The 20,877-nt window shown below is 42.4% G+C and overlaps 1 protein-coding gene across 1 annotated transcript in view; it reads right to left on the bottom strand.

The window, feature by feature from the left end:
- The window catches only part of ARHGEF38 (Rho guanine nucleotide exchange factor 38), a 44,043-nt gene extending 23,428 nt beyond the window's left edge, over positions 1–20,615 (bottom strand). The window contains exons 1-5 of the mRNA XM_048509933.1: positions 20,396–20,615; positions 10,929–11,119; positions 8,362–8,485; positions 5,598–5,745; positions 2,216–2,233 (exon numbers count right to left, since the gene is read on the bottom strand). Of these exons, the coding sequence (XP_048365890.1) occupies positions 2,216–2,233; positions 5,598–5,745; positions 8,362–8,485; positions 10,929–11,119; positions 20,396–20,597 (683 nt within the window). The 5' untranslated portion in view covers positions 20,598–20,615. The remainder of the gene's footprint in view (positions 1–2,215; positions 2,234–5,597; positions 5,746–8,361; positions 8,486–10,928; positions 11,120–20,395) is intronic.
- Positions 20,616–20,877: the final 262 nt, after the last annotated feature.

Genomic DNA, 20,877 nt, shown 5'->3' on the forward strand with positions numbered 1-20,877 from the left:
GCAGTGGTGGGATCCAAAAATTTTAGTAACAGGTTCCCATGGTGGTGGGATTCAACTGTGGCGTAGCGCCAATGGGGCTGGGAGCCGAGGGAGACCACGACAGAGGCGATGGTTTGGAGCATTCTGGGGGGCGGGGCATTCCTGGAGCGGGGCTTTGGCAGGGGCAGCGAAAGCCACTGGCGCTTCCGGTCCTTAGGCGGGAAACTAAATGCAGCAGAGCATGCATGGGCTACCATGCATGCCGGTGCACCTCCTGCAAGACTGCTTCAAGTTCTGTGTGCTACTGCTGAGAGGAGGGTGTAACTAAAGCAAAAATCATGTGGCAAAATCACCAATTAGTAACCCCCTCTCGGTACACACAAATAATTAGTAGCCTACTCTCGGGAACTTGTGAGAACCTGCTGGATCCCACCTCTGCTTCTACCATAAGCTGTTAACTCCCCTGTAGATGGAGACAGACTAAAACTCTTCTGACAGGCAGCAACAGAATTAATTTCTAGAGATTTTATATAGATGTATATTCCCTATCAGTCACCTGGTTAGCTAAATGCTATGTTTAGCATTTTTCTGAAACTGGCCACAGCATTATCCAGGCAATATGTCTTGACAGCTGCCTACGGCCGTACCACCTTGAACACGCCCAATCTCATCTGATCTCGGAAGCTAAGCTGGTTCGGGCTTGGTGACTCCTGCCAGTTTCCGAGGGATGCCTCTTCATAATAAAGCACAGTCCCTGTTTATACCAAAATGCAAAACTATTCCCTCAAGAGAATTCTGTTTTTATTGTAGCCACACAGATTTTTGTGACTGTCAAAATTTTTCTCCGGATCTCACGGTGGTATTTATTCTGCTAATCAGCTGCAGACTGTCTTTGCTACAAGTTCTGTGCTCAGCATAGGGTTTAGAGAGAGGGTCACTATGATGCTGAAATGTCTGGTAGAAAGGTTTTTCCTAAGCAGGCACCTACCAGCCTGAAATCCTCATTAGGATTTCAAAGAACAGGGGCCGTTATTGTGCTGAGACCTTGCATGGTGGAAGGTGACATGCAACTCTTCTTCAGTCACCACAGGCGCACCTATAAACTGGCCTGTGAGAAGTAATTGCTTATGAATTATTGACCAATTTGTATTCTGTGTACCATTCCAAGTTTATGGCATCTATTTTTGAAGGTGATAAGTGCATATTAATTTGTGGAAATGCGGAGTAAGCAGTTCTGATGTATCTATGCTGCTACACACCCGCAAGGTCTCTATCTCTTATTCATACGAAAGCCCAGCACTTCAATATTACTTGAGTTTCTCATACATCAATTTAACTCAAAATGTCATGACCTTTGATAGATTCTCCTCCAGTATTTTTGCTCTGATGCACAGTTGTCAAACTCGTGGCCCTCCAGATGTTATGGACTACAGTTCCCATCATCCCCTGCCAGCATCATGCTGGCAGGGGATGATGGGAACTGTAGTCCATAACATCTGGAGGGCTGCAAGTTTGGCACCTATGCTCTGATGGATCAGGGTCTCTAGGTATCCCAAAGAAAAATTCTCTCTAGAACTCATCCTATTACAAAGGCACAACCCCCTAGGACAGTGGTGGCTAACCTTTGGCACTCCAGATGTTATGGACTACAATTCCCATCAGACCCTGCCAGCATGGCCAATTGGCCATACTGGAAGGGGCTGATGGTAATGCTCCATAGTCCTGCTTAACTTTATCCTGGAGTGGAATCAGAACCAACCATGTAACCTAGGATGCCAAAAACCTGGAGAAAAATGCCTTGCCCCTTTAACAGAGGCTTCATGGGTGGAGGTGGGCAGCTGAACATTTTCATGGTGTTTGAAGAGTAGGGTTGCCAGATCCAAGTTAGGAAGCTTCTGGAGATGGAGCCTGTGGAAGATAGGGACCTCAGTGGGATACAATGCCATAGATTCCACCCTCCAAAGCAGCTATTTTCTCCAGAAGAACTGAACTCTGAGTTGTAATTCGGGAGAATCCCCAGGTCCCACCTGCAGGCTGGCATCTCTGTGTTCAGAAATTGGTTTGAAATTGACTGCCTCTGTGTAGCGACTCTGGTATTCCTTTGTCGTCTCCCATCTAAGTACTAACCAGGGCTGATCCTGCTCAGCTTCTGAGATCCGACAAGATCAAATGGGCTACAAAATATGATAACATTTGATATTTTGTTTTCCATTTTTAAAAGAGATGTGGTACGTACCTTTCTTCATATATCTTTCTGCAAAGAATAAAAAGCAGAGGTGTTAGCATTCTCCAAAGAAAACACATTATTCGTTTATTTGTTTATTTTACAGATTGATAGCCTGTCTTTCAGTTGGAGTTACTATGGCAGTTTACAATAAATCAATTAAAATAAACACTATATCAATAAGATTCAATGGAACCATAAAATGCAAAACAGTCACAAACACCCAACTGACAAATAGCATTTAAAAGTCCAGTTACAATAGCCAGGGACTATAATCAAAAACAGAACAAAATCTTCATAAAATAACTCCAGCTAGAATTCCCAATTGCCTGGAAAAAATTGTCCTGTGCCTTCATAGACAGACAGACAGACAGACAGACAGACATGTATGCTATGTTCCAGATAGTGCTCTTTACCTCCTGAAATGCTTCAGAAGGTGACAAAAGAGACTTTTTCAAACTAACTAAACTTCTGATGGTGTAATTCATGCAGAGTTACTGTGATCTAAGCCCAACAATTGTATCTGGTTAATACATGCATAAAATTGTGATTTAAATAGGAGTGCCAATAACCTGAAGAAAAAATGAACTGTCCCTTTATATCTTTCACTGGTTTCGCCTTCCAGGGGATATTATTTAGCTTTATGCAATGAAAACCTTTTACGGCCCATATTTATGTATTTGAGCCTCAGTTAAAAGAACAATATTTATATTTTTTTCATCTGGATAGTTAGCAACCCTAATGGTAAAACTCTGAAATAAGAGGTCAGACATGCATTCTGGGAGATTTCCAAAGGCCTTATGCTGCCACTGAGAAGGATCCAGAGGTGGGATCCAGCAGGTTCTCACCAGTTCCCAAGAGTGGGTTACTAATTATTTGTGTGTGCCGAGAGGGGGTTACTAATTGGGTCCGCTTTTCCGTTAGAAATCCCATTAGGTCCAAAAATCATAAAGTCCTGTTGTTTCCTATGTGGTTGGTTAGCGAAGGTAGAAAACGGGATAATTCTCCCTGTTGGGCTGTTTTAAAAGCATGTTTTAGAAATATGGTAAAGTTCTTTGTTTAAGGAAAGTATCCTTCTTTTGATTTCTCGAAACAAAATTAAGTATTTGAAAGTCTTAAGTATTTGACAGGCAGTCAGTTAGAGGAGAAGTAGTTGTTTTCTGTTGGCAGTAGACGATAGGACTTGCTATAATGAGTTTAAATTATGGACAGAAAGATACCAGCTGGAAATTAGGAACTTTTTTTTTGCAGAAAGAGTTTTTTACAGTAACAGAGAAATGATTAATGCCCCGCCCCCGGAATGCCCGGCCATGCCCCCGTCATGCCCCGCCCAGCCCCATTGGCGCTACCCCACTGTTTGAATCCCACCACCATGGGAACCTGTTACTAAAATTTTTGGATCTCACCACTGGAAGGATCCATCTTATATGTTCACTCACTCACAAAGCTGAAACACTATGAAGCAGGAAACTGCTGTAAGTGGATAGATTCTTATTGGAGAAGGCAGTTCTTGAAGTTTAGAGCACTAAATGTCATAACCTGCATTTTGAACTGGACCCCGAAAAACAAAATGGAGCACCTTCCCTATGAGGAGAGGCTGCAGCGTTTGGGACTCTTTAGTTTGGAGAGGAGACGTCTGAGGGGGGATATGATTGAAGTCTACAAAATTATGCATGGGGTAGAAAATGTTGACAGAGAGAAATTTTTCTCTCTTTCTCACAATACTAGAACCAGGGGGCATTCATTGAAAATGCTAGGGGGAAGAACTAGGACTAATAAAAGGAAACGCTTCTTCACGCAACGTGTGATTGGTGTTTGGAATATGCTGCCACAGGAGGTGGTGATGGCCGCTAACCTGGATAGCTTTAAAAGGGGCTTGGACAGATTTATGGAGGAGAAGTCGATCTATGGCTACCAATCTTGATCCTCTTTGATCTGAGGTTTCAAATGCCTTAGCAGACCAGGTGCTCAGGAGCAGCAGCAGCAGAAGGCCATTGCTTTCACGTCCTGCATGTGAGCTCCCAAAGGCACCTGGTGGGCCACTGCGAGTAGCAGTGGACTAGATGGACTCTGGCCTGATCCAGCAGGCTAGTTCTTATGATCTTAAAATAGGAGCCAGCAATGCTGAAAGAAGACTGGTACAGCAACTGGCCCCGTCAACAGGTGGGCAGTCACATTTTGAACCCACTGACATTTCTGGAAACTTTTCGAAGACAGAGTTAATTACAATCATCTGGCTAGAAAGTAATTAGGGTACGTGACCCAGCCAGATTTGCTTTCCCCAAGAAGGAAATATTAATTGCATAACTTTAACAAGACTTGTGTGGGGGTAAAGTGCTGTCAAGTCACAGGTGACTTAAGGCAACCCAGTAGGGTTTTCAGGGCAAGAGACTTACAGAGGGGATTGCCAAAAAGGCTTATATGGATATAGATCCCTCTGAACCTGGTTCAAGTAGGCTAGGAAATGTGGTGATTGCCTGGCACACTCAATACTCATAAGAACATAAGAAAGAGCCTGCTGGATCCAACCAGTGTCCATCTAGTCCAGCAGTCTGCTACTCGCAGTGGCCCACCAGGTGCCTTTGGGAGCTCACATGCAGGAGGTGAAAGCAATGGCCTTCTGCTGCTGCTGCTGCTGCTCCCGAGCACCTGGTCTGCTAAGGCATTTGCGACCTCAGATTAAGAAGGATCAAGATTGGTAGCCAGAGATCGACTTCTCGTTCATAAATCTGTCCAAGCCCCTTTTAAAGCTATCCAGGTGAGTGACCATCACCACCTCCTATGGCAGCATATTCCAAACACCAATCCAAACACCAATTCCAAACACTCAATCCACTGCTCTCTCAGACCACTACCAGGATAATAATTCACACTACCAGAATTTTCCTTACAAATGAGATTTCTTTGCAGATGCTCCAGATTCACTAGGGCTATGTACAGAAGTCAGAAAGCTACCGATGCATCTGATCTTATAGCTTCCTGAGAGAGCAGTACGTAACAGCAAAGGACCGTCATAAAATCAAGCTTGGTAAAAAGGCCCAATAAATTTAAGAACAGCTTTACTTAATGGAGAGGGGAGGATTTTATTATGATGATCATTCAAATTAGACACACTCCTTGCAATAAAAAGATGTCCTACTTTGGTTTTAAGATGCAGCATCCCTAAAGCAACCTCTCCAGGAAAGCTGCTTTGGTGCCAAGTTGGATATATTTTCCATTTTCAGTCTTCCTTAATAAGAGAGAAATATATTCACAGTTCCAGGAAAGCATTATAAGCCTGAGCTCCCAGAAGACCACATAAACCTCAGGGTTTATAAGAGGAATTTCATTTACATCCATTTAAACCCTCTCATGCCGGGCAACAAGCGGTACCAGTCACTGGGCAAGAACTCACTTTAAAGATTGTATGCAGTCTCTTAAACAATGCTTCAGCTCTTCGTCCTTTTCATAGGAATCCAGCAGGATGTGGGCGTCGTCATGGTGGTAACAGTAGATCTTATATGTGTCTTCCAGCAAGTCTTTAATCTGCAAGAATACTCCCCCTGTTAAAAGTGCAAGCAGGAAATCAAGTCCAATAATGGCATCTAGGGTGGTTGTACATTGCTATTTATGGGACATATGCACCTTAAGCAGACATTCAAATCCTATCTGAAGTGGAGAATCAGAATCATGTTGCCTTCTCCTTCTCCCTTTCCTTCCTCTCTCCTGTGAGTGACACACCTATCTTGTCTTTTATTGCTGCATTGGACATCACATTTGCAGGGGGGGGGGTTATTGCTAACGTGACTGGGGGAGGGGAGTCCTGGTCTGCTCTTAAGAAGAAGAAGATAAGAAGAATTTGGATTTATACCCCCACTTTTCTCAACTGCAACAAATCTCAAAGCGGCTTACAAACTCCTTCCCTTCCCCTCCTCTCTCCTCCCCACAACAGGGACCTTGGGAAGTAGGTGGGGCTGAGAAAGTTCTGAGAGTGCTGTGGCAGGCTTCAGGTCACCCAGCAGGCTTCATGTGTAGGAACAGGGAAACAAACTTTGTTCACTAGATTAGAGTCCACCTGCTACTAACCACTACACCAAAAGAAAAGGCCTTGCTGGCTCAGACCATTTAGTGCAGCATTTTGATTCATACAAGGGCAGCCTTAGAGATTCTGGGGCCCTGGGAGGGACCTGTCCAGGAAGGGGTCCCAAAATCACAACCATCTCTTTCTGTGCCTTTCTCCTACCACTGAGATCCATGTAAGGGGTGCTATTATCCCATATGAGGTGGGAGTTGCTGCTGCTGCTGCTGCTGCCACCTGTTGTCCAAACCTCAGATGAGGAAGATGTGAGATGCTGCCTCCACTGGTGAGTCAGCTGCCTGAGCCCCGGACCGGGCAGACATGAGCAGCCCTCTGTCGCCGAGCTGGATACTCCCCCAAATGCCCCCCAAATGCCAGTTGCCCTCTTGCCACTGGTTAAGACCACCCCTGGTTTCATAAGGTTGCCAGACAATCTTCATAAGGCTTTGAGGACTAACAAATCAACATGTGAACTGCCACCATGAAAAAGTGTGTAAGGCTTATATGGAAGGCTTAACTGAGATATATCTGTATGAGCTTTTTCATCCATGCAAATCATTCCTTGATGTTTCAGTCTTCAAGCAACAAATGTGCATGCTTGAATCAACCCATGGTGACTCAAGGCAGAAGCTTAACTTGTGAAAAAGTATATCATCAGAGAGTGGCATGATGAAAATTCTGTATTTGATAAGGATTTGTGTCAGCTAGTTCACACATACAGCTCTCCACCTGATCCTACTAAGTCACCCAAGGATGCCCAAAAACATGTGAATCAATCCTAAGAAAGGGCATTTTGTTTTTGACCATCCTCAGTTTATGGCAGGTGCATCTTTTTTTTAAAAAAATTAAATCCTCCTCATGTACCTTTTAATAGTTAAATATGAATTTCTAAATTTTTCACTGTCTCATGTGGGCTTTAAAAACATCAGTTCAAAAGAACAAACAAAATGCCTGAGGGAAAAGCCTAACATATTCCAGGAAACAAAAAGTTTGAGTGAGCATATCTGTAGCTGAATATGAACTGAATTTTCAGCAAGAATTCAAAGGGCTGTTTATCGGTAGTCCACTAAGATTTAACTTTTTTTCTTATCTCCTACATTCTGCCCCGTAAACGTCATGTTGTGACATCACCCCATGGGTAAGTAATGGCCCAGTGCTTACCTAGGGTCTACTTTTACCTTTATATCGCTATTGTTTTGGATTTCTTTTGATCAATTTGATCTTTTATGAAAATCAACCTACACATTTTGTAAATCACAAAGAAAAAAATATGTTAACATTATCCAGCTCTCTTTTTCTCTCTCACTGGCCCATTTTATTAGAAATACTTGCAACAGCATTTGACTGAAGACAAGAAGAGGAGGAGGAAGAGGAGGACTTTGAATTTATACCCCAACATTCTCTCTTGTAAGGAGTCTCAAAGTGGCTTACATACTCCTTCCCTTCCTCTCCCCTCAACAAAGGTAAGTGGAGCTGAGAGAGTTCTGAAAGAACAGTGACTTACCCAAGGTCACCCCGCATGCACCGTGTGTAGGAGGGGGGAAACAAATCCATTTCACCAGATAAGAGTCTGTTGCTCATGTGTGGGAGCGGGAATCAAACATGGTTCTGCTGCTCTTAGCTATGCATTTCTAGGCAAAGTTGCTTCAGTCTAAGACCACTGAAATCAACAGGCTTAGAATAGAGCAATTTTCATAGGAGTGCACTAGAAATCTGATAGCAATCTAGGGCAGCTCCTATTTGGTCTATGGCTAACCAATACTTTTTCCATGCTGCCAATAGGGAGGAATCATAACACTTTTGTTGAACCTACAAAGCTGCTTAATTTTCTTGGTCTATTCAACTCAGTACTGTCTAATTTGATTGACAGTGGGGGCTGTCCATGGTCTCAGGCAGAGGTTATTCACATCATCTCTGCCTGGTCCATTTTACCTGGAGATGCTGGGCATTGAGCCTGGGAACTTCTGCGCGAAAAGCAGATGTTTTACCACTGAGGCAGCTTGGGCGGAAAGGTGTGGGCTGGGGATGGGAAACGAGAGTTTTATTGCACTCTCGTTATTCTGTACAGCTTTGCAGAGCTCAAAGAAGACAGCAAACATACCGATTACTTGCATGGCTGGCTCCACGTCTGTTGTTGCTTCTTCCAACAATGACAGCAGTTTGGCTGATATCTGATGGACCGATTCAATGTTGCTAAATAAGCCATCCGTATCCAACCTTGCGATCTCATGGAACACAAACAGAGGACAGCAATCGTCAGGAAGACAAGGGACACTGTTTGTTGCCGACCTCCTGCTTGATAATGCTGCCTAGCCCCGAACATGCTGTTTCAGAAGTCCCCTCTACAATCCCCTCCTTGGTTGGAACAAAGACTGTGTCTGCATTTTTTCAAAATTAATACTGATAGGATTCACGATAAGATGCTGGATCAAGTAGAGAAGCATTTGTTTTGCTCCTTCTTGGATGTGTGCATTTGAGAACAAAATCTAACAGTTTTGGTTTGTTTTAGCAGCCAACCAATTAAAGACCTTTTCCCTATCTTGAATACAATTTCTTCTGTTGTTATAGACTTAAAGGTGGTGAAACCAAGGGGAATAATTTGAGGAAAAAACCTGATCTCCTTGATGATCCTTCTATATCTCTCAAGGGATCCTTCTATATCTCTCTTAAAAACACACGTATATATACGGGTGTCAACCTCCCAGTGGAATATAACCACTTTGCACCAAATGGTTTATTAAACACAAATAATGTACTGTTCTTCAAAATATGCTCCATAAATGTATCAAATTTCTCTGATAACTGCAATTATCAACGTCTTTCATAGTTCTATATACAACATTTCAAAATAAAAGTTTCCATTCATATCACTTTCTGTTTGCACATATTGTCTGGGTCTCCATGTACAATGTGAATCTCCCAACTCAACATTAAAAATATTTGACAGTAACGATGTTTGCTGGGCTAACCAGCTCCTGGTACAGCCTGATTTCACCAGTCCTTCAAATGGCTCAGATTATATGCCTTTAAAGTAGTCCATGCTTTCTCCTCTTTAAATAATATTTTCAATAGTTTTTCCCTATCTTAGGATAGTGATATCAAGCCTTCTCTCCTTTCACTTAATATTGCTGTCCTAAGAGAAGGAACAGCTGTTGAAAACTGGACGCTGGTTAGCCTGGCAAACATCATTATTGGAAAAAAATATTGCCAAATATTTTTAATGTTGAGTTAGGAGATCCATATTGTACATGGAGACACAGACATTGTGTACAAATAGAAAATAGTATGAATGTAAACTTTTATTTTGAAACGTTATGTATGTAGGTATATGAAAGATGTTGACAATTGTAGTTATATGAGAGATTCAAATGCATTCCAGCAGAACATAGTCCATATAAAACAATTGACTAAAAATTAAACTAAATGTATGTAGCAGGCAAACAATGCTATTTTCTCTGGAGAAGGCAAACAACTGCAACTGGTTGGATTCAGCCTGTTTCCCCCCTCAAATCTCATTCAGTTCCCCATCTTAACACAGTCTCACTTGTCTCACAAGACTTTTGTCCTTTGATTCCCAGCATAGCCTTATTGATAGGCAAAGAAAACCCTTGTCTTCCTCTTTTACTACTACTTTACAGCTTCCTTTTTTACTATCCCTCCAACCCAAGAGTGAAATAAAAAGCAGCGATGTTTCAACAAAACCAAGGTGACTTGTAATAAGACTATAATCTGTAAACCAAATCGCAGGTACAAACTTGGCACATTTCCTATCCATTCAGACCAGTTCCTTTGGGGATCATTAAAAAAAACACCCCTTTTCATTGGTATATTTGTTGTTTCCTTGTGAGTTACAGGGACAATGACTCCATATGTGGAAATCTTTTGAGAACCCAGCAGGTTGTAATGCACAAAGTTAACAACAGTGTTGATTTTGGCAGACAGGTGAGTATCTTTAAACAAGCCTACCCATTAGTATTCATTAGTAACAGAACTATGTATTTACTCAGCAGCCCCAAAGAATCAAATTGCAGGTTATGGTAACTGGCACAGTATTCTACTATAATTGCCAGTAGAGGTAATTTTTGATTATAGAGGCTAGTGAAATTTTTGGTCTATTAGGAATTTTGAAGCAGACTAAATTCTAGATCAAATTCTCCCCAAACCCCACCCTCTCAATTCTTAGCCCCCAAATCTTCAGGAATTCCACAGCCTGTGCACATGTGATAATGGCAACATTATCACATCCGCAAGAATCAAAAATAAAGAAATCACACAATCTACATGCATGTGAAGCAGGGTTAAGTAGACTTAAAGGTGAAGTCCACTATGTGGCTGTTACATTTGTAATTTGTTTTTATAGTTTTGTGACAGGCAGTATGAAGATTTGCTGTTGTTGTTTAGAGAAACATTGTGAGAGAAACATTGAGAGCAGGAAGGTGCTTTTAATTTGTCCGGATCTGAATTAAGCTAGTTCAAGTTTAGAATGGAAACAATTTGGTACTGCTTTCATGGTTAAGGGAAAAATGCCCGCGAATAAAAGACCTTTCATGTCATTCTGGTAATTACTTACCTGGGGGCATTTTGGGGCATGCTAAAATGCAAGGCCAAGATTACTGAGCTTGTATTTTTTTTTCAAACCAGAACTTGCCCTTTGAATAGCTTGCTTACCTGCAATCTTCTTAAGGGCTCAACCACTATTTTGATGCAGAGATCCAGATCTTGGAAATAATCTTTTTCTGTCTGTACCGTTTCAGCAATTATCTTCTGTCTTTTGGCCATCATCCGCCTGTTCAGTTGTTCTTCATTTTCCAGCAGAGAACCAACAGGGCCCGAGGACCCTGCTTGAGGGGCCATCTTTTCTGTAAAAAAATAGCCAAAGGAACTGGTAAAAACTGCACTACATTATATTGTGAAGTGACTTGTGCACAAGTATACAAACTTCTGTGATCAGTTAAAAAAACCACATTGGCATTGCATGTGTTGCAACATCACTTCCAGGGAAAACCCAGAAGTGACTTCATGGTGCACTGGACGTTGCATCTCTCTAGGGTTTCTGATCTTTAGGTGGTGGCTGGAGATCTTCCACAGTTACAACTGATTTCCAGGTGACAGAGATCAGTTTACAAGGGGTGACATGAAAGTCATCCTTAAATATTGGAAGGGATGTCATGTTGAAGATGGAGCAAGCTTGTTTTCTGCTGCTCCAGAGACTAGGACCAGAAGTAATGGATTCAAAGTACAGTGGAACCTTGGTTTTCATTGGTAATCCATCCGGGAAACCTCAGCAAAACCCGAAACCGACGAAAATTGAGGAAACCACTGGCAAGCAATGGAGATGCATGGGTCCCCGTTTTTTGCCCCAAAATTAGCACGTGCACATGTGCTGACGAAAATCGAAGCAAGTGACGAAAAACGAGTCAAAATGTTCACGGAGAGAATCAACGAAAACCGAAACCGACGAAAACTGATGACAACGAAAACCGAGGTTTCACTGTACCGGAGAAGAGATTCTGTCTAAACATTAGGAACAGCCATAAGGGCTGTTTGACAGTGGAATACACTGACTCGGAGTGTGGTGGAGTTTATTTCTTTGGAGATTTTTAACCAGAGGCTGGATGGCCATCTGTCAGGGGTGATTTGATTGTGCGTTCCTGTTCCTGCATGGCTGGAGGTTGAACTTGATCGCCCCTGTGGTCTCTTCCAACTCTGTGATTCTATAATGCTATTCTATTATTCTACTTGGAGAAAATTGCCAGCCTGAAGGTCTATGGAACTACATGCTCCACCCCAAAATCTCCAGGTACTTTCCAATCCACAGCTGGCAACCCTAACTTCACACCTGTGTCCCTGCCTCCAAAGCTCCTGGCCTGCCAAGTGCCAACCCTATTATAACCCCATGAAATAGGATGCACTGAGTAAAATCTGTCTGGCCCAAAGTCTCCTAGTAAACTTCAGGGATGAGTAGAAATTAGCCTTTAGTCCTTCTGGACTTTTTGACACTCCGACCAGTAAACCACATGGGTTTTTATTGGTCTTGGGAACTGAACTCCATGTTCCAATTATCTTAGCAGTCTTCATTAAGGAAACAAAACCAGGTTTCTAGCTGTTATGATTTCAAACTGTGCTCATAAGTAGAGGGAAGAAACTCATGCATTGCAGTAGAGAGTCCTGCATATCTCTTCTGCAGAATGCATTATGAAACATACGTATGTAAATATGTGAATTTGCATAATTGATGCATATCTGTAAATTAATCTGTTCTTAATAGAGGATTATCTAATATGGAGCTTTTCCCCACTTAGCATAGAGAATGAACAAAGTTCTGCAAGCCTTAAATTTATTCCATTTGGGGTTAATTTGTACAATCTTTGTTTTAAAACAGTGAAATGCCAGAATGAGTTGAGAAATTTCATAATGCTTCTATAATTTATTCTTTCTCCTAAATACATATGTATGATGAAACAGATAGGCAACCATACAACTTCTACCTTAGAAAATTAGCCAAGGACTTGTCTAAGGCTATTTACTTTAACTCATTGTATACAATTAACCATGGCATTTTGCTATTTTAAAAGATCATAAAAGCTAACCATTAGAAGCTATGCCAATCCTGGAAAATCCAGTGCATGTTTTATGAGTGCCGAAGATGAATACGTAATTGAAATATACTCATTGCACTGGCCAGGAAACATATTTTATTTGTTTCATTTATATGCCACCTTTTTCTCTAATGAGAACCTAAAGTGCCTTACATCATTCTCCTCTCCTCCATTTTATCCTCAAAACAAGTTTGTGAGGTAAGTTAGGCTAAAAGTATGTGGCTGTCTTAAAGTCAACCAGCAAGCTTCCATGGTAGAGTGAGAATTCAAACATGGGTCTCCCAGATCCTAGTCGAACACTCTAACTGCTATACCACATATGGCAACCATGCATATTAGGAGCATAACAAGTAGCGTATGTTCCCAATATGTAGTTGCTGGGGGAGGGGTGAATGTGAGCAGAGTGTTTGAAAAGGGCTACAGTAAATGACCATTTTGATTCCAGCATTCTGGCACAAAAATGGGTAAATCTTGTCTGAGTAATTAGATCTCAGTGAATAATTTTGGTCACCCTACATGATGCACCGTGGGTGACCTCGGGCCAGTCACTATCTTTTCCACATAATCTACTTCATATGGAGTAACCAAGTACACTGCCTTGGCCGGGGTGGGGGTGAGGAGGAAGGAGAGATAGGATCAAAATGTGATAGAAAAAAGTAACATACAAATTGAGGCGAAATAATCGTAAACTATCTAGCTGATGTACACCGTCACAAGTCACTTTTCTCTCCCATAAGACTTCCTTTCTTCCATTACCCTCTGAGACATAGATGCAGAATTTCACAGCCTGGCGCTACAGCTACAGATATTTATGTGTTTCCTCACTAAGATTTGTGTTGAGCTGAGAAAGGGTGTATTTTAGAAGAGCTAGTGCTGGAATAGAACAAAAGAAGGGTGAATGTAACCCAGCACATATTCCAAGGAAGCCACTGCTTTCCAGGAGACCTTTACAAGGACAGCAGAATAAATATGGGGGAAGGGCAGCATTTTCCCTTGGCTCTCTGCCATTATGCAACACAATAGCTTTGCCAGTCCTTGGAGGTATAAGGTTACCTGGCTGTGATACTCTCTCCAGGGATGACATTGGAAAATGAGTTACCTGTGCCCTTTGCAAACAAGAAGTCTGAGCAGGGAGAGAAATAATGGAGCCTTTTCTCCTAGGTAAAAGTCACGCAGGGGCCAGGCAAATCTCTGTACTTACCTCCTCACGTGTAAGGGGCCCCTGAGCAAGAGAAGGGACAGGAGAATATGTAATGGCTTTCACAAACTGTGTTGCTCCAGGCTCTGCAGAGCTCCAGGCTCTGTGAAATTAGCTTAAAGGAGGGTGGTTTGGGGGCAGTTGAGGGACAGGCTAGGGGAGGGTCTAAGGCCAGGAGATAGACCAGACTCTTACAAATGCTGGTCCCCACATGCACAGCAACATAATTAGTTGGTCTTACCTTTATTTTGAGAACCAGCATGGCATAGTGGTGAAGAGCAGAGGACTCTAATCTGGAGAACCATGTTTGATTCCCCATTACTCCACATGAAGCCTGTGACATTTTGTCCAGTCTCAGAACTCACTCAGTTTCACCTACCTCACAAGGTATCTGTTGTGAGGAGAGGAGGGGAAAGCGGTCTAGAAAAGTGTGATATAAAACCTACTCTTCTTCTTCTAGAGCTACCTCTGGTTTGGGAAATTCCTGTAAATTTGGAGCTGGTGCCTAAGGGAAGTAGAATTTGGGGACAGAGCTCTTCAGGGATGTGATGTCATAGAGTCCACCTTCTGAAGCAGTCTTTTCCACAAGGGAACTGATCTTTGTAGTCTGGCTGGAGATCAGTTGTAATTCCAGCAAAGCTCCACGTCCCATCAGGAAGTTGGCAACACAAAATACATCTAAGCCAGTAATCTATAGGTTGCATCCCAAAGATCTAAGCCCTTAATGGTAGCACCTTTCTCAAGCAGAAGATTAGTGAAAGAGAGTCTTGTAATAGGAGAAGGCACTTGGGGCCAGAAAAAGGTGCTCCTGTTAGCAGAACAAGACTGTGGGATCCAATCTGTTGGTTTGCACTTTTCTTGCAAGCAGGGGTTCCAAATAGTATTTGACCTTTGTTTGAAATCGTGGTTGAGCAAACCCATAATGTGCTTGGTTCAGATGTAATGGCAAACCAGACATTGGTTTGCCATTACATCTCAATTACACGTGCCCTGACCGGCAGAATCTGCAAGTGAATATTCAGTCAGAGGATTTAATCAGCAGAAGGAACCTACAAGATATGTAGCTCTAGACTTCCAGTGTATTCAAACAGAAGAATGCTATAGTCCTTGAGATCCTGCAAGACCTACCAGGAAATTTGAGATTGCTCCACTGCTCAAGTCTAGAGATAACCATCTAATGAGGCAATCCAGCCACCAGTCACCGGATTTTGTTTTCATTGAACTACTTTCTGCGATAGATATATAAAAAAGCAGCTAACCATTACAGGAAGTGACTGCTTTCAATTCCCTAACTTGAAATCCTTTTTAATCATGATGTGAGTGTTTCCTGGAGTGTTGAAATAGCCCAGTGAAAGGAGAAAATTTACCCAGGATGAGAGAAGCATATCCTTATTGTGAATTGTTTCTGGTGAATTCTAATGAACGTTTTCTTCCCTCGTTTTGTAGTGATTTCTATAGTTGAGGCACAAAGATTCTCTGTTCCTGCATCTGTTATATTTTCTGCTCACTATGGGGTTCATTTTGTAGCGTTTCCAGAGAATGGGAGCTACAAAAGCTATTCATGTGGAAATTCTTCAGAAACCATCAGTCCGGGTGGAACTCACCACACAATAATGACCAAATTCATACAAAAATAGGGATAAGTTGTTCTGTCCATAGAACAGAACTTCACCACTCCCCACTCCTGATAACAGCCCAAAACGCCCCCTGAGATGCTGCTTCTGGGATGGGAGACCCCCAGAAACAGACTGGGGTGGGGGGAGACAGAGGTCTGCCAGAGGAAGACAGAAATTGAGAAAAAAATTGTCCTCCCCACACACGTGGGGTCCGACTCCTTGTGTAGTGCCAAGCATCTATGCTTACCTGTTTGGGGAAACCTGAAAATAATGTAATACTCAAATACTCATTCTAAGGGACTCTTCTATATCCAAGCGCTCCGAACAGATTTGTGGTGTGTGGTTTCAGACACAGTGTGTAGCACAATATAGTAAACCGAATCCTGAGAATTTTGGATTTGGTATAGGCAGAGGCTCAGTACTTAGCATTTGCTTGACATGCAGAAAGTACCAGGTTCAGTCCCTGGCATATCCAGTTAAAAGGATCAGGGAGAAGGTACTGTGAAAGATCTCGACCAGAAACCTGTGTAAACAATACTGTTTCTAAGTAAACAATATTGACTGTGAGGCAGCTGGGGGAAGCCAGAGACTTCCTCACTGAAGCACTTGACAGAGACTTCCTCACTTTTTCACTCAGATAGAGGGGTGTCAGGCACAGTCAGAGTGTACTAGAGAGGAAGGACGGGGAGGCCATGCAGGGGAGGGGCATCTGCTGCTGGTCCTTCTTCTCCACCAGGTCATCTTTGAAGAGAAGAAGAAGAAGAGTTTTGGATTTATATTTCCCCTTTCTCTCCTGCAGGAGACTCAAAGGGGCTTACAATCTCCTTGGCCTTCCCCCCTCACAACAAACACCCTGTGAGGTAGGTGGGGCTGAGAGAGCTCCGAGAAGCTGTGACTAGCCCAAGGTCACCCAGCTGGCATGTGTGAGAGTGTACAGGCTAATCTGAATTCCCCAGATAAGCCTCCACAGCTCAGGCGGCAGAGCTGGGAATCAAACCCGGTTCCTCCAGATTAGATACACGAGCTCTTAACCTCCTACGCCACTGCTGCTCCTTTGCTTCAGCAGCCTGCTACTCCTTCTCATGACAAGCCTGTTGGAGGGAGATTTCGGGCTGCCTGGTCTTGTGGTGTGCTCTCCTTCCCCAGCACATTGTGGGGGGTGGGGTGGGTGGGGTGGGGAGCTGCCCTGCAGGGTTCTTTTCCCCTCCCCCCCTTAGATTGCTAAAGATCCTTAAGCTAACTTGCACAACATTCTACAGAATAGAATCTATCCACTGGATTTCAAAGAATCTTGTTCTCAAGCTTTAGCATGGTTAAAGTTTCAGTCCTTCAATCATTTGCTTGAGGCATAAGAAGTGAGCCCCCGTCATAGATTTACACTGTTTACCTGAATTATAAAATGGCTACAGGAACACAACTGATAACACTTATCCTTACATGTCAGCTCTGAGACATCTGAAAGTGGCAACCACAGGAAGAAAACATCTGCCTGATGAAGCCAGGTAAAATTCTCACTTTAAGTAAACTGAAGACAATGGGTTGCATCCAACAACTGTATTTCGCTGATAGTGGAGCTATCTGCCAGCAGCAAGCTCCTTCCGTTAGAGGAAAGTGAATGGAGTCACTGGATACAGTTTCACGAAGAATGCTTCAAGTAAATTGTGCACCTTTGTCTGTAATGGAATTCTGAGTAACTCTGAATAAACTGCAATTAAACTTTGCATAATTTTATTGGAACTTTAAAAAAAAGACAAACAGAAACACCAACTAAGTACGTATATTGATGAAAACTATACTATGAGAGGGAAGGGGAGGGGGCTCCCAATCCCCTCTGTGCCACATATAAACACAGTTAAAGAATTGCCACTTGCTCTCATATTACGATTGTGAAATTATAATCCAGTTAATTCTTGATTACTACTACTAATTAAGTAATAAATTATAATTAAAGGCTGCAGGGTCAGCAACTACAAGATTTGCATGAAGGGCCACTGTCTGCTGCCCCGATGCATAACGTAATGTAACACAGCCACGATAACGCTGGCAGAAAGTTTTGGCTGCAGCTGTTAACTACATCCTAGGAATGGGAAGAATTTGTACTGTTTATGTTATTAGTTTATCAGTTACGTACATCATGCACACATTAAGGGTCGGGGTCAAATACCCATGTCTCTCACTTGAGGATTCAACACATTCAGACATGTCTGCCTTCAAACTGATAAGTCCTTTACTGTAAGGAACTCCATTCTAGACAGGATAGAGACAGCATTCTTAATGGAACAGCTAAATTAGGATGGATGGATATGAACCAAGTACTACTCTTGGGTTGCAAGATGAAGAGGGACAGAGGGAGAAGGTGTTAGCTGAAATGAAGAATCTCAGAGAGTAGCTGTCTACACATGAAAAGGGCAGTAACAGAGCATTAGAAAGGAAGGATAAACAGGTCCATTCCTGACACCTCTGAAGTCTGTGTCTAAGAGACAGCATAAAGTCTTCCTCTTCCAACACAAACAACATGAAAACTTCACATGTGGGAATCTGTTTCCTCCCCACAATCTGGAATTAAACCATGGTTTAGAATCCTGGATTACAAGAAAGACAAACTCTAATTTTATCGAAGGCTTTCACGGCCGGATTCAACTGGTTGTGGTGGGTTTTCTGGGCTGTGTAGCCATGGTCTGGTGGATCTTATTCCTAACATTTCGCCTGCATCTGTGGCTGGCATCTTCAGAGGTGTATCACAGAAGGAAGTATGTTACATGCTGTGTCCAGTGTTCTCACCAGACCACGGCTACACAGCCCGGAAAAACCACCACAACCAAACTCTAGTTTGTTCAAACATTTGTAATTGGATGTCACAGCAAATTGCTGTCTGATTGGAATTTTCCCAACTAGGAGCTCCTTATCATTCTTCATGGAAGAAAGAAGATTAAGCTACCTGGTGTGGAGAAGTAATTCTTGACAGCAATTATTCACACAAAACAAATATCAACTCTTCAACTTCTTCATTTAAAGAAGAGTTTGGATTTATATGCTGCTTTTCTGTACTGAAAGGAATCTCAATGCAACTTACAATTACCTCCCCCCCCCCCAACAAGCACCTTGTGAGGTAGGTGTGGCTGAGAGAGTCCCAAAGAACTGTGACTACCCCAAGGTCATCCAGCAAGTTTCATGTGGAGAAGTGGGGAAACAAACCCAGTTCACCGGATTAGAGTCCACTGTTCTTAACCACATCATGGATTGGCAGGCAAAAGACTGACACAGATTTGTTTAATGCATTCCAGCAATGAGATCACAGAAGAGAGAAAGAAAGAAAGAAAGAAAGAAAGAAAGAAAGAAAGAAAGAAAGAAAGAAAGAAAGAAAGAAAGAAAGAAAGAAAGAAAGAAAGAAAGAAAGAAAGAAAGAAAGAAAGAAAGAAAGAAAGAAAGCAGTGCAATGGTTTTTACATAGGTATGCAATGTGTACCTATTACTGGTCTGGTTCTGAGCAGAACGCAGCTCACAGATTGAAGCACCGCATAGTTGTGCTTCTTGCAGGAACGTTCTGTACAGCTAAACAGTTCTGCCAAGTAGCCTTTGCATATAAGGAAATGCGCTGTGTACCGTGTCCTGTTAAAAAGGCCAAACCCGGAGGGGGAGGAGGGAAAGAACAACCCACGATTGTTCATGACAGGGATGTAAGTTCTCACAGATGAAAGAAAACAGCCTCTGGGACATGACTTCAGGGCAGGATAATCAAACCTGTTCCGCCTCACATTGTACTTTTACAGATTGTCTCACTTCTACGAACTGAGCAAAGATCACATGTGGTGTAGTAATGCAAAGCATTTGGGCTGAAGTCCCACGTGTGCACTTATTTGGAGAGAAGCCTGAGGGAACTCAATGGGATTCACATCAACATAAAAATGTGTGAAGTCAGGCTGGTTTTTTTTATTGTATAGCCATAAGCCATTGATATAGCAGGGCTGTTACAAAAGTCATTTTAAAGAGTCAGGTTCATATTTTTAAATTATTCCACACTTTCCACAGTTCCACTGACGTTCTGCGTGTTTCACAAAAACAAAGTCCTGCTGAAATTATGGAAAGCAGAATGGGAGATTGAAACCTGAACAAGGAATAACTCACTTCTTTCCTGAGGAAATGTATAAAAGAAAATGTCACTGTAATTATTTCAAGCCTCAGGAGAAATGGGGGTGGGAATTGCATGCAGCTTCAGATCCCTACTTTTAGAGTCAGAAATGCCATAAAAAAAACCCCAAACAAACCAACACACTTTTCTACACGATTCATCATATAATTTCTTATTTTTTAATTTTATGATAATTTCATCTCATACTAAGTGTACCTTTCAACCCATGTTTAAACACTTGGGTGGGGGGGGGGCAGTTTTTATCCAGGCAATGTATGTGTGCACTGCAAAATTAAATATATAATGACATATTTCTCCTGAATGCAATAAGATGCTGTTCATGTTCCTCAAGAACAGGATCAGAGTGATGTTATAAAAAATAGATACACTTCATATTATTTTTCTAGAATAACTTTTCCCTTCTTTCACCAACTTTGTCTTTTAGTGAAGACTGCCCAGTTAGTTTGCTTCACGGTTACTCCTTGCCATTTAAGGTTTTTTCAACATGAAATGGAGGGGTTTTTTTTAAGACAAACTAATATTCAGGAAATGCTGGCTGGCTCTTATGGGTTTTTCCCCCTCCCCCCATTTACCTTGTAATTTCTGGCTGTATTCTGTCCTGTCAGACTGGCTTCTCCTCAAAGTCCCAGTGCTGTTATGGTCCTCAGAAACATTCTTCTCGACAATGGTATCAGTCTTCCTCCTCTCCAGCATGTATAGCCTCTGCTTTAAGAAGGTCAGGTTCTTTTTCTTGGCCCCCACACTTTCTTTTCCTGTGGCATCTTTGGGTTCCATTTCCAGGCAAGAAAGGAAGGGTCCTCTCTCACCTTGCTTGCTTGAGAACTAGCTCTTGCCGATTCCCTGGGGAGATGCTGTGTTTAGCTCTCTTGTTGCTTGGGTGAACACAACAGCTTCCTGCATTCATCAGCTGTCTCCTTCAGAAAACCTGCACACAAGTTCCCTCTTTACCTGGCTCACCTGACTGCCACCTCTGCAGGTAGGACTCCACCCCTATGAAGTCATCCTTTAGTACTCTGGCTAGGGAACAAGACACCTGTTACCTGAGAGACTTGCA

This window comes from Sphaerodactylus townsendi, linkage group LG10 (assembly GCF_021028975.2).
Source record: "Sphaerodactylus townsendi isolate TG3544 linkage group LG10, MPM_Stown_v2.3, whole genome shotgun sequence".
NCBI lineage: Eukaryota > Metazoa > Chordata > Lepidosauria > Squamata > Sphaerodactylidae > Sphaerodactylus > Sphaerodactylus townsendi.